Below are 14,353 nucleotides of genomic sequence, written 5' to 3' on the forward strand. Positions count from 1 at the left end.
GCCTCAAGGCCAAGGGAGCCCCTGGGCCTCTTCATTCAGTGTTCCTCTCTTTCTACCATATGAGAGGTCCTTGTCTTTTATTGTTCTTCTTCTGTTTTAGCCGAGGGCAATCTTCTCCAGTGTTCCCCCTCCCTCCAGTAAGCACATTGTTCCTTCCCCAGTGGGTGCTCACCTCTCTTCAGGTTACTCACCTTCCGGGAATCCAATGCCACTGCCAAAAGAGTGGCGTGTCGTTTTGCATCTTCATTTTTCTGTTGTTGTTCCCTGTTGAACACTTTAAAAGCAACATCTACCAATTGAGGAGGGTTCATTCCAAATATACCATCTAATTTTTGCAACTTTCTCCTGATATCGGAGGCACTTTGCCCCAAAAGCTCAAATGTACCATTCTAATATTTTCAGGGGCCTCAGGATCTGCATTAGTATGACGTCTGTAGGCCTGATAAATCCCTTCCAAAATTTCAGAGAGGTCTTCATTTGTTTTGCTGAATTTCTTGACTGTTGCTCAAACGCTTTTGCTTTGGTTTCCCTTTGCAAGGCCCTGCCAAGGTGCGCTAATGAGTAGTGCTCTAATAAGGGCCTTCTTCCCTCACTGGGGGGGTGGGGGGGTGGGGGGGTCCCACTTTGGTTCAGCTGTGGGTGCTTCCAAGTGGGCTTCAGGTGTAGGGGATCCTCCCTATAAGGAGGGCTGCGATCTTATGAGGACTGCAATCTTTCCAATTAAACAAGTCTGAGAAACCCAGCCGGCTATTCATTTGCATTTAGGCCCCCTGTGAGATAACGGCGGCGTAAGGGAAACTGCCCGCCCGTCCCGGATATGGCTCCTGGCCCAAATTGGGTGCCCTGTCGGGTCTTAGATGGCAATACCAGACCAAGTCCCCGTACCCCTGAAACTAAACACAGGATTTTCTAACTGACCCCTATAAGGAGGGGAAGTCCTGGGCCTCAGTGTAAGGAATAAGGGCTGGATGGGAACGGAAAGTGGTGGGAGGGGTGGCATAATTGCCAGAGCAGCTGGGACACCTAGCTCGGCCAGAGGAGTTAAGGTTTGGAGCAACATACCCTCGCTCTCATTCCCTGCCTTTTCGTATCTTCCCTGATAATAGTACCAATCCTTGCGCATAAAGGATTTCATCATTCTTCCCTGCTTTTTCACAGAAGAGCTATAGGGTCATTCGACAGCCACTGTAAAACTATAGATAACAATCGATCATATAACCATTAAAAGGGTGAATTTCTTTTTAAGAGGGCATTAAATCATTTACTGATTACACATGATAATGGGTGATACACAGGCTTCATGCCCACCTATAACTTTCCCTGGTACCATAATTCAACTTAGATAGTTTGCACAGGACGTGCCAACAATCATATTTTTTTTTTTTGAATTTCTTTAAAAAAAAAAATTGTATGATATCTAACAACGGGGCCAGGTTACCAATGGTTGTCACCCCTGTGGGGAATCCATAACAAAGTGCCTTGGAAAGTTCCATGTTAATTTGGATGGGGAGGCCGCGGTGGGGCTGGAAGGGGAAAGAAGTTTCAGGGTGCTGGGAATAATTTGAGTAGGGTGAGTCATTTACTCACCGGGCTCTGATTTAGGTGTGAAGGGCATTGTCTGGCTGGGCCCTAAGCGGAGGATAAAGCTGGCTTAGGGGGCAGAACATGGCATTTGAAAATGATGGGGGTGAAAGTTTTTATTGGAATCCTCAGTGCAAGAGAGAAGAGGCAGAAATGATCACATCATTTCTAAGGTGCTTCCCTGGGTTGCCATCTCTCAAGGCTGTGTATCATCTGGCCCTGCCCTCTGTTCAGGGTAATCTCTTTTTATTTATTTATTTTTATTTATTAATTTTTCTCACACACACACACACACACACACACACACACACTGTATTTTATTTTTACAAGAGATAAATAGACTGACACCAAGCATTGTACATGGATGACCACAACAAAAGCAACAATGATTGCCATTACCAAACATGAAACACACTCATACTATGTCATAATATTGACATTCAGTCCAGTAATCCTCCACTGTAACAGCTCCTTTACTTTGCAGTCAAAATTGATTTGTATAGTCTTTGCCTCTGAGTCCTTGTGGGATTTTTTTTTTTAATTGAAACAGAAAGTCACAAAAATTATACTCATCCTCATCAGTTAACCCAGTCCCATGTAATTAATTTTTTTTATCTTGATCTTTTGTTAGCACTTTTATGAGTTCATCAGTTTTTCATTAGAGTTCTGAAAATGCTTATTCATTCAGTTCAGCAGTACAGTCAGTTACCAGAAACCTGTACTTGTCAGAGTCTTTTCCATGAATTTCTTGAAGATGAAACCCTTTTATAGGAACATATTTGCAAAAGCATCCGAGTACACCCAGAACTGTCTGTAAATGACAAAAGACTTAAAAATGACCACGGTTAAAGATTTGATGAAAGTTCATAATAATGCAATTGACAAGGAAATTTAGTTATTTCTGAGATATACATTTTAAAGTAATAACTAGGATTATGACTTATAACATTATACCAGAACATATAAGATTTTTAGAAATTTCATGTAATGTCTGAAACATTTATATTAACATATTTCCATACAAATAACCCAATGAAAGTTTAGTATTAGTTGTTTTGTGTTTTTATACTGCAGGTTCTTATTAGTCATCAATTTTATACACATCAGTGTATACATGTCAATCCCAATCACCCAATTAACAATCATATTAATATCCAAAAAACTCCATGACTTTGCTTGGGTGACCCTTTCAACGATGAACTCTAGGTCACAACATAGTAACTGTCTGTTCAACTACACCAAGGTGTCTGAAGACAATAGCTTCTCCACCAAACCAGGTTGTAAATAAATTTTGAATGGAACCTGGCATCACCCTGAAGGAATTCTAACTTCACACTGTTGGGGTAGTTTACCAAAATGGCTTCAGAGTAGACTAACTTTACACAGCATACTTTTTTAAAAAGAACACATTTATTCAGCGTCATGATCAGACTATATTACATTTAGCCATCAACAGCATGGGTGCAAAAAAAAAAAAATCTACATTAAAACCCTTTGTTGGCATGCTTTACACTTTCCACAGCACAGAAACTAAAATAACCCGTTATACAATTAGTCACAAATACAGTCCTCAAGTTTTTTTTCCCCACACACATGAGTATTGTCTAAAACATGTCTTCTTTGTAGCAGCTAGGCCCTGCCACCACTGTGCTTGGCTGAGTTCACAAATCTGTTGTAACCTGTAGCTTCCCTGTCACTTCTCTGGCTCTCCTCTCCTGCTGAGCTTTGTTTCCTGGCAGTAGTTAAAACCTTGTGCCCCTGCCATAGCTCCTGCTGCTGCTGGAACCGCCACAGCCACCTTGGTTTCGGGGTTTGGCAAAGTATTGGTCTCCACCACCACAGGGGCCAGCACTTCTGCCTCCAAAGTTTCCTCCTTTCATGGGTCCAAAATGTGAAGATTGGTTGTTGTAATTGCCAGAATCATTGTAGCTTCCGCCGCCTCCAAAATTGCTTCCATCGTTACCGAATCCATTATAGCCATCCCCACTGCCACCATATCCACCGCCACCACGGCTGCCACCAAAGCCACCTCGGCCACTGTAGTCTCCTCCACGACCGAAGCTGTCATTCCCACCAAAACCACCTCCGTGACCACCACCAAAGTTTCCAGAACCACTCTGACCTCTTTGGCTGGATGAGGCACTAGCCATCTCTTGCTTAGATAGGGCTTTCCTTACTTCACAGTTGTGGCCATTCACAGTGTGGTATTTCGGACTGACAGTCTTGTCTACAGAGTCATGGTCATCAAAGGTTACGAAAGCAAAGCCTCTCTTTTTGCCACTACCTTGCTCAGTCATGATTTCAGTCACTTCAGTTTTCCCCTGCTGTTCAAAACAATCTCTTAGGTGATGTTCTTCAGCATCTTCTTTAATGCCACCAACAAAAATCTTTTTCACGGTTAAGTGGGCACCAGGTCTTTGAGAATCTTCTCTTGAGACGGCCCTCTTTGGTTCCACAACTCTCCCATCCACCTTGTGTGGCCTTGCCTGCATGGCCTCCTCCACCTCCTCCACAGTGGCATATGTGACAAACCCAAAGCCTCTGGAGCGCTTGGTGTTTGGATCCCTCATTACCACACAATCTGTGAGCGCTCCCCACTGCTCACAAGGGCTCCTCAGACTCTCATCAGTTGTTTCAAAGCTCAAACCTCCGATGAAGAGCTTGCGCAGCTGTTCGGGCTCTTTGGGAGACTCTGACTTAGACACGATGGCGGTGGAGTGGGGAGACGTCAACGATGCTGACTCGGCGGCATCCAAGGGCAGAGAGGAGTAATCTCAACGGGTGCCTTTTTGATTTGGGATCAAACAACTGGGATTACGATGCAATTGAACAGAAACTTAATTACTGCTGTGACAAACCACTTAATTACTAAAATTATGACTGACATCATTTACCAGGATATACCAGGATTTTAGGAGTTCCATATAATTTCTAAAATATGTATGTTGATAACGTTTACCCATATGATAACAATCTAAGAAGTTTATCACTCATTTGACAATGTCTCCCATGCTTTCAACACACCAAATAAGCCCAATTAGTTTAATATTCCTCTCTCTGAGATGGAGAGAAAACAAATAATTTGAGGTGTTCCAGGGACCCTCCAGAAAACCCCCAAGTTAGCCAGAGGTCAAATGAACCCCATTTAGAACTTGATCTTTGGGAAGTCTGTCAAAAATATCAAAAAGTTTTAACCACTGGAAGAGATCTCAATGGTAAATACAGATCACTTAAAGAAACTCATAATCTATTACCAAAAGCAGTTCAATATTTGAAGAAACAATTTGTCCTCTTAGAGAATGAAATTGAGGTTTTGTACCACTTTAAGATTTATTTTCTTAATTAAGTTCAATCTTAGAACTTAGTTTCAATTTATGAAAATCTGGAGAGACTATCCTATATAGACATTCTCAAAACATTATTCCCATATAGTATACCCCAGAACTCTCTACTTCATTTGCCTCTATTTTATTTACTTAAAAGCTTTGTCTCATTATTATTTTTCTTGCTGACAAACTCTGTAACAGGAGTAATGTATTTGACTTCTAGTAAGCCCAGGTACAATGAAAGTATTATACTTAATGTTGATGACTCTAAACTGTATCAAACCAACGAGCTTAAGCTGACTTTTTAACACCAGATATTAATTCAATATTGAGTATGTCCTACATCATGTGAACCTGAAACTCATTCTGGCCAGTTTCTTTATGTTTGAGTATTTATATAAGCACTTAATTTCCTTTAAGCCAATTAAATAGAGCTCTTTTAAAATTAATTTTGGCAATGCCATACTTCTATAACACATGTACAAACACACAAACACAGGGACCTCATAGTTCCCATTCCAAAATTTTACCCATGAATCAGGTACAACCACGTAAAACCCATCAGTTATAAAGAGGCTGGATTCAAATTGGGCTTCTGGCAGATGGGACAAATCAAGGTCACCTGTCCACATAGCTAAACCCTTTTAATAGTATTTATGGTGGAAGAGACACTTCTATTTCTATTTGTAGCCTTTGGTGATTTTAGGAACCAAGTGGAAGCTTTCTCTTCTTCATCAGAATGTCCCACTCTTGGACAAGGACAGGTTTTTTCCTGTCCTTTTCCTCCATTTGATATCAGTAAAAGTTTTAAGTACCACAAACTGATTTGGCTGTAAATGGAGAAACAGTACCACAATAAAATAAACAAAAAGCCCAAAGAACAGACAGAAAATCCTAAATAAACCCCCAAGTTTGGTCTTGGGGTTTTACATATATCAACAACACAGGAGACCACAAACGACGTAATTAACACAGCAAGAGTAGCAGTACATGGTGCACAGGGTCCCAAGATAACCCTTTCTACACCCCCAGTGGAGGTCCTAACAGGCACTGTGGCCACACATTGTTACAATAAGATAACATCTTCCTCTTGCCCATGGGCTCATAGCTATAATCAGATCCGTTATCCAAAATGTGCCTCAGAGGACTTTATTTAGGGATAGCTGAAACATCCCCCCCTTTTCAAGACAAACAAAACACAAACAAATGCTAGCATCCAGAGAAACCAATGAACCCGTTCACAAATCGGGTAGAAGTCCAACAACTCTTTCCTCTCTCCAGCAGGGTACCCCACTCAAATACAAAACAAATTGGCTTATTCCAGAGAAAAAGCCCCAAACGGAGAGGAAATAATGTTCCCGGCTGTACACACAGGAGCGACTTACCCTACCATATGGAGCCTGTCGGCTCTCAAATGTCGATTCCTTGCTCCAACTGCCAGCAGGGAATTCTGGAGGGACGATCCTCAGGGCAAGTGGTCCTGGCAGCTGTAGGGGCTTACCCGAAAATCCCCCAACCGGGGCCAGCTGGCTTCACCAAAATTTGTCACCGAGTCTAACGTAGCTCGTACTGCTCGCAACATGACAGGCCAATGATCGAAAGACGAGTTGTTGGGACAAGGAATAACGACTTTATTCAGAAAGCCAGCAAACCAAGAAGATGGTAGGCTCATGCCCCCCAGAGGACCATCTTGCCTGACTCAGAATTCAGGCTCCTTTTATACTAAAAGGGGAGGCAGTAAAGTCAGACACTTCCTGGTTCCCATCAGCCTCCAGAGGGGGAATGTGTTAATTTCTTCCTCCCTGCAGTCATTCACAGGTGGGCCTGGTCACGAGGTTTCCTTTGAGCTAAACAAAGGTATTTTAGCTTAACGCTCATGACCCGGGAGGCAGGGTTCACAGAGACGGGCCATTATGTGTAATTTAAGCTTCTGGGCAACATGCCTTCAGGGATGAACTTGTCATGGAATACAAAGTGTTCTTCCCTATTACAGTTCCTGCTTGTTGCTAAAGTGTTTTATTTGCCTTTTAAAACCACATTTTCCCCCCTGCTTTATTGAGCCATACTTGGCATACATCACTGCATGAGTTTAAGGTATACAGCATAATGTTCTGATTTACATATATTGAAATAACTACCACAATAAGAATAACTGCATTATTTTTTAAAATACTTCCTCTATCCCACACTTAATTACCTTTAAGCATCTTTCACAAAAACTTGTTTATGAAAAATACTTAAATATATAATAACTACACAATGTAATTTCAAATTGACTATACGTCCATTATACAGGTAATTAGAAAGTTTCACATCTTATTTTTAAATTGTAATATATTTTAGCTCTTTATTTTCTACTTCTAAAAGTTCTGTCAAATGTGGATAACAAAGTATGTAAAACATATAGTCTCCAGAAGACACTGGGATTTATTTCCATGTAAAGAATAATTAAGTTGCAATGTTTCTAAGGATATTTAGTAAGGAGATATACTCTCTTTAATATGAACCCTAAAAAAGTAAAACTAGATTGTCAAATATGCAATAACTTCATTTCAGCCCTCAATATTTTTAAGGCACTATCTGTTAGATAACATCTACTACTATGTGTGTTTTATCACATCTGTGCATGTGAAACATTTCATCCATACAGACATGGGAATAAATTGAAATATGATGATGTTTAGATACGGAACTTAGTGTATTTAAAATATTTTCAGGTAAGATGAGCAGAATGTCCTGGTATAGCACACATATGAATACAAGAAGATATATCACTTTTTTTTTTTTTTGCCACCCTGTGTGGCTTGTAGGATCTTAGTTCCCTGACCAGGGACTGAACTCAGGCCCATGGCAGTGAAAGCGAGGAGTCCTAACCACTGGACCGCCAGGGAAGTCCCTCACATTTTTAAAAGATGCAGTGACTCAAATAAATTTTGTGAACTTTATTAGGTAGATTACTCTGTATTATACAATACTGCTCACTAGCGATGTTGGCAAAAAAGCCATTTCAGCATGGACTTCCATGATTCCACACAAGGAAATGAGTTGGCGGTGGAACTTTTCATTAAACACAGAACAGGAGAGGAGAAGCCAATTATAGGGGAAAGTCATGAATCATTTTTTTGAATGGGGAGTTTTATTGCTTATATAATTAACAAGGCATCAAACTGAACAAATTCACAAGAAAAAAGGAAATTTCCTAAATCACAGGAAGATTTTGATGTCACCCTGTATATCATAATGTAACAAATGCAAATTATGAACGATTCAAGAATGTAAAAAGAAAGATATAGTTTGAAATATATATATGCAGGCTTTCAAACCGTGTCCTAGAAAATTTTTAAATATATATATATATTTTTTTTTTTTTTATTTTTTATTTATGGCTGTGTTGGGTCTTCGTTTCTGTGCGAGGGCTTTCTTAAATATATATATTTTTGAGTCTAGATGGAATGACTGAAATTTTTACCACTGTCAAACTTAGGTAAGGATAGATTTTATTCCAAAGAGTTATTACAATATAGGGAACACTCCAACCATAAAAAATCTGTAAAGCCTCTAAAGTCAGACCAACGAACAGCTTTTCTTTTACACCGAGAGGTCAACAAGGTAGGAAAGCCCCCATATGGAAGAGTGGAAGATTAGGTGGCCTGAGGCTACATTCTCAGGGGATGTTTTACACTAAAGTCTCCTACTTGGAGGAGATGTTCAGGCAGTGCTGTTGTTCTGAATTACAATGCTCAAAAGCGGTCTAAAATAGTGACCTTGGCGGCCTTCCCAGGTGGCGCAGTGGTTGAGAATCTGCCTGCTAATGCAGGGGACACGGGTTCGAGCCCTGGTCTGGGAAGATCCCACATGCCGCGGAGCAACTGGGCCCGTGAGCCACAACTACTGAGCCTGTGCTCCGCAACAAGAGAGGCCGCGATAGTGAGAGGCCCGCGCGCCGTGATGAAGAGTGGCCCCCGCTTGCCACAACTAGAGAAAGCCCTCGCACAGAAACCAAGACCCAACACAGCCAAAAATAAATAAAATAAATAAATTTTAAAATAAAATAGTGACCTTGGGAGAGGAGAAAAGCACACTAAATTTTGATTAAATCACGGTAACGGTCATTGTACCCAGTGATCACTGAGGACAACTGAGGACGACACTGAGGCTGGCAATCTCAAGTGTTCCTATCTGGCTGGTTCCTAAGGAAACAAGGGAGCTATCATGAGTCATACTGAAATTGACAGGGAGGTGTAGTTCTTAGCTAAGTAAGCTGTTTCCTTTAGCACAAAAGAAGAAAAGGAGCTCTTTAACCTTTGCTATTTTCAAGTTACAGAGTTTAAGTCTAACATTTTCACTCCATAATATGACATCAAGTGAAATTCAAAAAATAATAAATACACGTGTTATATTTGAATAAAGGAATGTTAGAAAATTTAAACTAATACTGGTAATAACAAACTTGCCCAGGAACCTTAGCGTTTATGACTTTGAATGGCATTGAAGGACCCGTCATACTCGTTGTGCCTGTGTTGTGACTCTCCCCGTCACATACAAGAGAAACCATTAAGTGCTGAAATATGTTGCTCTAAGTCACCAAGTCAGAAGTCTATGAACCATAAACTGAACAAAATCCTAGAGGATATTTTCAGACCAAAATTTAGTCTTAACTGAGCTCATCCAGTTCCGAGGCTTCCTCATTCAAATGAAGGCAGCACCATGAAATAGGGCAATTTCAGTGAGATTATTTACAAATATTTGATCATGATAAACCAGTTGGAAGTTTTATAACTGAAAACACAAAGTCCTTTAAGGGTAATTAGACAATGAATGTAATATATTTGTAATTGAATTAAAAACAAATGAATATACTATACAAATGAACTTATTTACAAAACAGAAATAAACTCAAAAACATAGAAAACAAACTTATTACCAAAGGGGAAAGTGGGGGAGGAATAAATTAGAGTTTGGGATCAACAGATATACAGCACTGTATATCAAGTAGACAAAAAACAAATACCTACTGTACAGCACAGAGAACTAAAATCAATATCTTGTAATATCCTATAATGGATTAGAATCCGAAAAAGAATATATATATCTGAATCACTTTACTGTACATCTGAAACTAACACAACATGGTACATCAGCGATACTTCAATAGAAATAAATAAGTATGGAGGTTCCTTAAAAAACTAAAAATAGAACTACCATACGACCCAGCAATCCCACTACTGGGCATATACCCTGAGAAAACCATAATTCAAAAAGAGTCATGTACCACAATGTTCACTGCAGCTCTATTTACAACAGCCAGGACTTGGAAGCAACCTAAGTGTCCATCATCAGATGAATGGATAAAGAAGATGTGGCACGTATATACAATGGAATATTACTCAGCCATAAAAAGAAATGAAATGGAGGTATTTGTAGTGAGGTGGATGGACCTAGAGTCTGTCATACAGAGTGAAGTAAGTCAGAAAGAGAAAAACAAATACCATATGCTAACACGTATATATGGAATCTAAAAAAAAACAAAAAGGTTCTGAAGAACCTAGGGGCAGGACAGGAATAAAGACACAGACGTAGAGAATGGACTTGAGGACACAGGGAGGGGGAAGGGTAAGCTGGGACAAAGTGAGAGAGTGGCATGGACTTATATATACTACCAAATGTAAAATAGATAGCTAGTGGGAAGCAGCCGCATAGCACAGGGAGATGAGCTCGGTGCTTTGTGACCACCTAGAGGGGTGGGATAGGGAGGCTGGGAGGGACACACAAGAGGGAGGGGATATGGGGATATATGTATACATATAGCTGATTCACTTTGTTATACAGCAGAAACTAACACACCATTGTAAAGCAATTATACTCCAATAAAGATGTTAAAAATAAATAAATAATAATAAATGCGGGACTTCCCTGGTGGTCCAGTGGGTAAGACTCTGAGCTCCCAATGCAGGGGGCCCAGGTTCCATCCCTGGTTGGGGAACTAGATCCCGCATGCATGCCGCAACTAAGAAGTCCGCATGCTGCAACTAAAAGATCCCGCGTGCCACAACGAAGATCCTGCGTGCCACAACTAAGATATGGTGCAGCCTAAATAAATAAATAAATATTTTTTAAAAAAGAATAAATGCATATTCTAATGGCAAGAGGCAATATATGAGAAGGAATAAGGGTACTAATTTAGGAAGTGAATCCAAGGGTTAAAGGTGGAGTAATTACTGGAGATAATGAGTTCTCACCTATAACCTTGACGTTGGGAGGTTAAGATGGGTATGCAAAAAGAAAAGGTCATTGAAAGTGTACCAGTTAACTGTCTACAAGTTTTGCTATGGTAATAAATATTCCTGAATTCTCAATGGCTTACAACAAGAAACACTGATTGCTTCCTCATATTATATCAATCATTATTCATCTCTTGCTTCTTTCAATAATTTGATTCTGTCATTCTGGGTAAAATTTCAGTCTATCCAAGACCATTCTTGCAGTAGAGAGAAGACAGGGTTATATGAAGCAAATAAAAGCTTTGAAAGCTTTGATTTCAGGTTGAAACATGCCATTCTACTCACACCAAATTGGCCAAGGAACTCAAAAGGCATAAATGGGCAAGGAAGTACCAATCCTCTCAAAGGGAAGTAAGGGTTGCCTAAGTCAAGCAGCCAATTTTGATATCAAAGGGCAGACATGTATAATCTCACAGGGTGATAATTAATTGGAAATTATTACAATATATGATACTGCAGCTTCTGTCACAAATAATTTGTCCCTCCTCTGTTCACAATAAATAAAACTACTAATTTCAAATGACATAAGGAATATTACTACAGAACATGAATACATCAAAATGATATAAAGAAGCTATGAAAAAACTCTACACATTATACCTAACAACTCAATAGCACGTGAAAACGATTATATACCATGGCTAATGGGAATGTATTTTTAAAATATAAGGATGGTTCAACACATGGAAATCGTTCAATGTAAAACAGCATGTTAACAGAATGAAAGAAAAAGACAACATGATCATCTCTACTGATGCAGAAAAAGCAGTTGACAAATGTCAACAGTCTTTTATGATAAAAACACTCAATAAACTAGACAAAAATTCCTCAACATTAAGGACGTATAGTAACAGCCCATGGCTAACATCATACTCAACAGATTTTCCTCTAAGATCAGGAACAAGACAAGGATATCTGCTCTCACTGCTTCTAAAAATGAATTACTAGAAAGTCTAGCAGGAACACATAGGCAGAAAAAAATAAGTAAATAAAAGGTATCCAAATAGAAAAAGGAAGCAAAATTATCTCTGTTGACAAACAACATGTTCTAGTATGTAGAAAACCCTGAAAGTTCTGCAAAATAAACCTGCTAGAAATAATGAAGGAACTCAGAAAAATTACGAGATAAAATCAACAAATAAAAATCAATTGTGTTGGGCTTCCCTGGTGGCGCAGTGGTTGAGAATCTGCCTGCCAATGCAGGGGACACGGGTTCAAGCCCTGGTCTGGGAGGATCCCACATGCCGCGGAGCAGCTGGGCCCGTGAGCCACAATTACTGAGCCTGCGCGTCTGGAGCCTGTGCTCCGCAACGGGAGGGGCCGCGATAGTGAGAGGCCCGCGCACCGCGATGAAGAGTGGCCCCCGCTCGCCGCAGCTGGAGAGGGCCTTCGCACAGGGGCGAGGACCCAGCACAGCCAAAAATAAATAAATTAATTAAAAAAAAAAATCAATTGTGTTTCTATAAATTAAAAATGGACAATCAAGAAGGAAATTCAGGGGGAGTTCGCTGGTTCCCTGGTGGTCGAGTAGTTAGGATTTGGCGCTTTCACTGCTGTGGTCCGGGTTCAATCCCTGATTGGGAAACTGAGATCCCTCAAGCAGTGCTGGGTGGCACAAACAACAACAACAACAACAACAACAACAAAAACACTCCTTAAAAAAGAAAACAAGGAAATTCACAAACAACTCTATTTACCATAACATCAAAGAAATAAGTAAAATACTTGGAATAAGCTGACATTTAAAGGGAAAGATTTGTATACTGTAAACTAAAAACACAGCTGAAAAATATTAGAAAGGACACAATGCAAAGATATCCCAAGTTCATTAATCGGTAGTCAATATTTTCTAGATGTAAATACTACTCAAAGCAATCAACGGAGTCAACCCAATCCCTAGTAAATCCCAATAGTGTCTCTTGAAGGAATAGATAAACACATCCTAAGACTCACTGCCCTTGAGAAATGGCTTGTGATATTCCTCAAAATCAGAAAAAAAAACCCTTTGGAAAGATTTATCAGCCAGGCTCTGTTGATACTTTCTGTCTCATATCCTAGAACATGCTGACCACTCCACTACATAGCTTGAAAAGGTGATTTTGTATGCTGCAGGAAAATATTACAACATATGAGGGAAACTGTTCTCCATCAGAAATTTCTGTTACCCAGCAAACCCACACGATGGCGAGTCCACCTGAATTGTGCATTAACTAAGGGTGGATTATCACAGCAGAGAAATTGGATAAAATTTCAGACCCTAGGACTAGCTATTTCAAAAACAAGTTTCAGAGGCAAAATCATGCAAACTTAGGAGAATATGAAATCAAGAAGAGTATACATTCCCCAACTTGACAGAGCAGTACAAGAGCAAAACAAAATACAAGATTTGTAGGTCAGATATTATAAGATGAAACCATGTGATCTACCCACAGAAGACAAACTAAAAGGCTGAAAGCTGCATATTCATCCTTTGAGGGACTGCGGACTAGAAATAGGATCTCTCTGGGACTTACACGCTAACAGTCTTTATACTCTATGGCTCTATGAGTTTGACATTTCTAGTTTCCATACATAATACCTTGCTTTTTTGTCACAATGTCATCATTTATGGCTGACATAAATTTTCTATATCCATTCATTTGCCAACAGGCATTTTAGTTCTTTCTACATCTTGGCTGTTTTGAACAATGCAATAATATTCATTGGAGTACAAATATTAACCTCACTGTAATGATTTGATTTCATCTGGATATCTAGCCAGACGTGGGTGTCATAGACTGTGTGCTGTTCTGTCTATTTTATTAAGGAAACTCCATACTGTCTTCAATAAAAGCCCTACCACTTGCATCCCCACCAACAAAGCACAAGAGTTCCCTGTTCTGTGTATTGTGCGTGCGTGTATGCGTGTGTGTGCGTGTGTATTTTCACACAGGTAGGGAGAGGAGAGTAGAGGAACCAGCACTGGCCTGGCAGCCAGAAAGTAGCAGCTACAGCTTCCCAAGGGTGAACCTCTGGACTGCAGATCACTGTGGTGCTACTTGCCCTCTGATTCTTGGAAAAATCTTTCCCTACATCAGAGAACTTAATGGCCCCTCTCAAGTTGTGTCCACAGACACATACCTAGCAGAATATCCCTAACGAAAACCTTTTGCCATTCAAAGCTTA

At 40.0% G+C, this 14,353-nt stretch overlaps 2 protein-coding genes across 2 annotated transcripts in view; both read right to left on the reverse strand.

Annotated features, from left to right (window-relative positions):
* The window catches only part of LOC103015206 (zinc finger protein OZF-like), a 64,069-nt gene that overhangs the window by 27,070 nt on the left and 22,646 nt on the right, over nucleotides 1-14,353 (reverse strand). The window lies entirely within an intron of this gene.
* The window catches only part of LOC130705669 (heterogeneous nuclear ribonucleoprotein A1-like 3), a 33,814-nt gene continuing 22,652 nt past the window's right edge, over nucleotides 3,192-14,353 (reverse strand). Inside the window, exon 2 of the mRNA XM_057533621.1 lies at nucleotides 3,192-4,389. Coding sequence (XP_057389604.1) covers nucleotides 3,324-4,151 — 828 coding nt within the window. The 5' untranslated portion in view covers nucleotides 4,152-4,389 and the 3' untranslated portion in view covers nucleotides 3,192-3,323. The remainder of the gene's footprint in view (nucleotides 4,390-14,353) is intronic.

Source organism: Balaenoptera acutorostrata, chromosome 19 (assembly GCF_949987535.1).
Source record: "Balaenoptera acutorostrata chromosome 19, mBalAcu1.1, whole genome shotgun sequence".
In the NCBI taxonomy this organism is placed as follows: Eukaryota; Metazoa; Chordata; class Mammalia; order Artiodactyla; family Balaenopteridae; genus Balaenoptera; species Balaenoptera acutorostrata.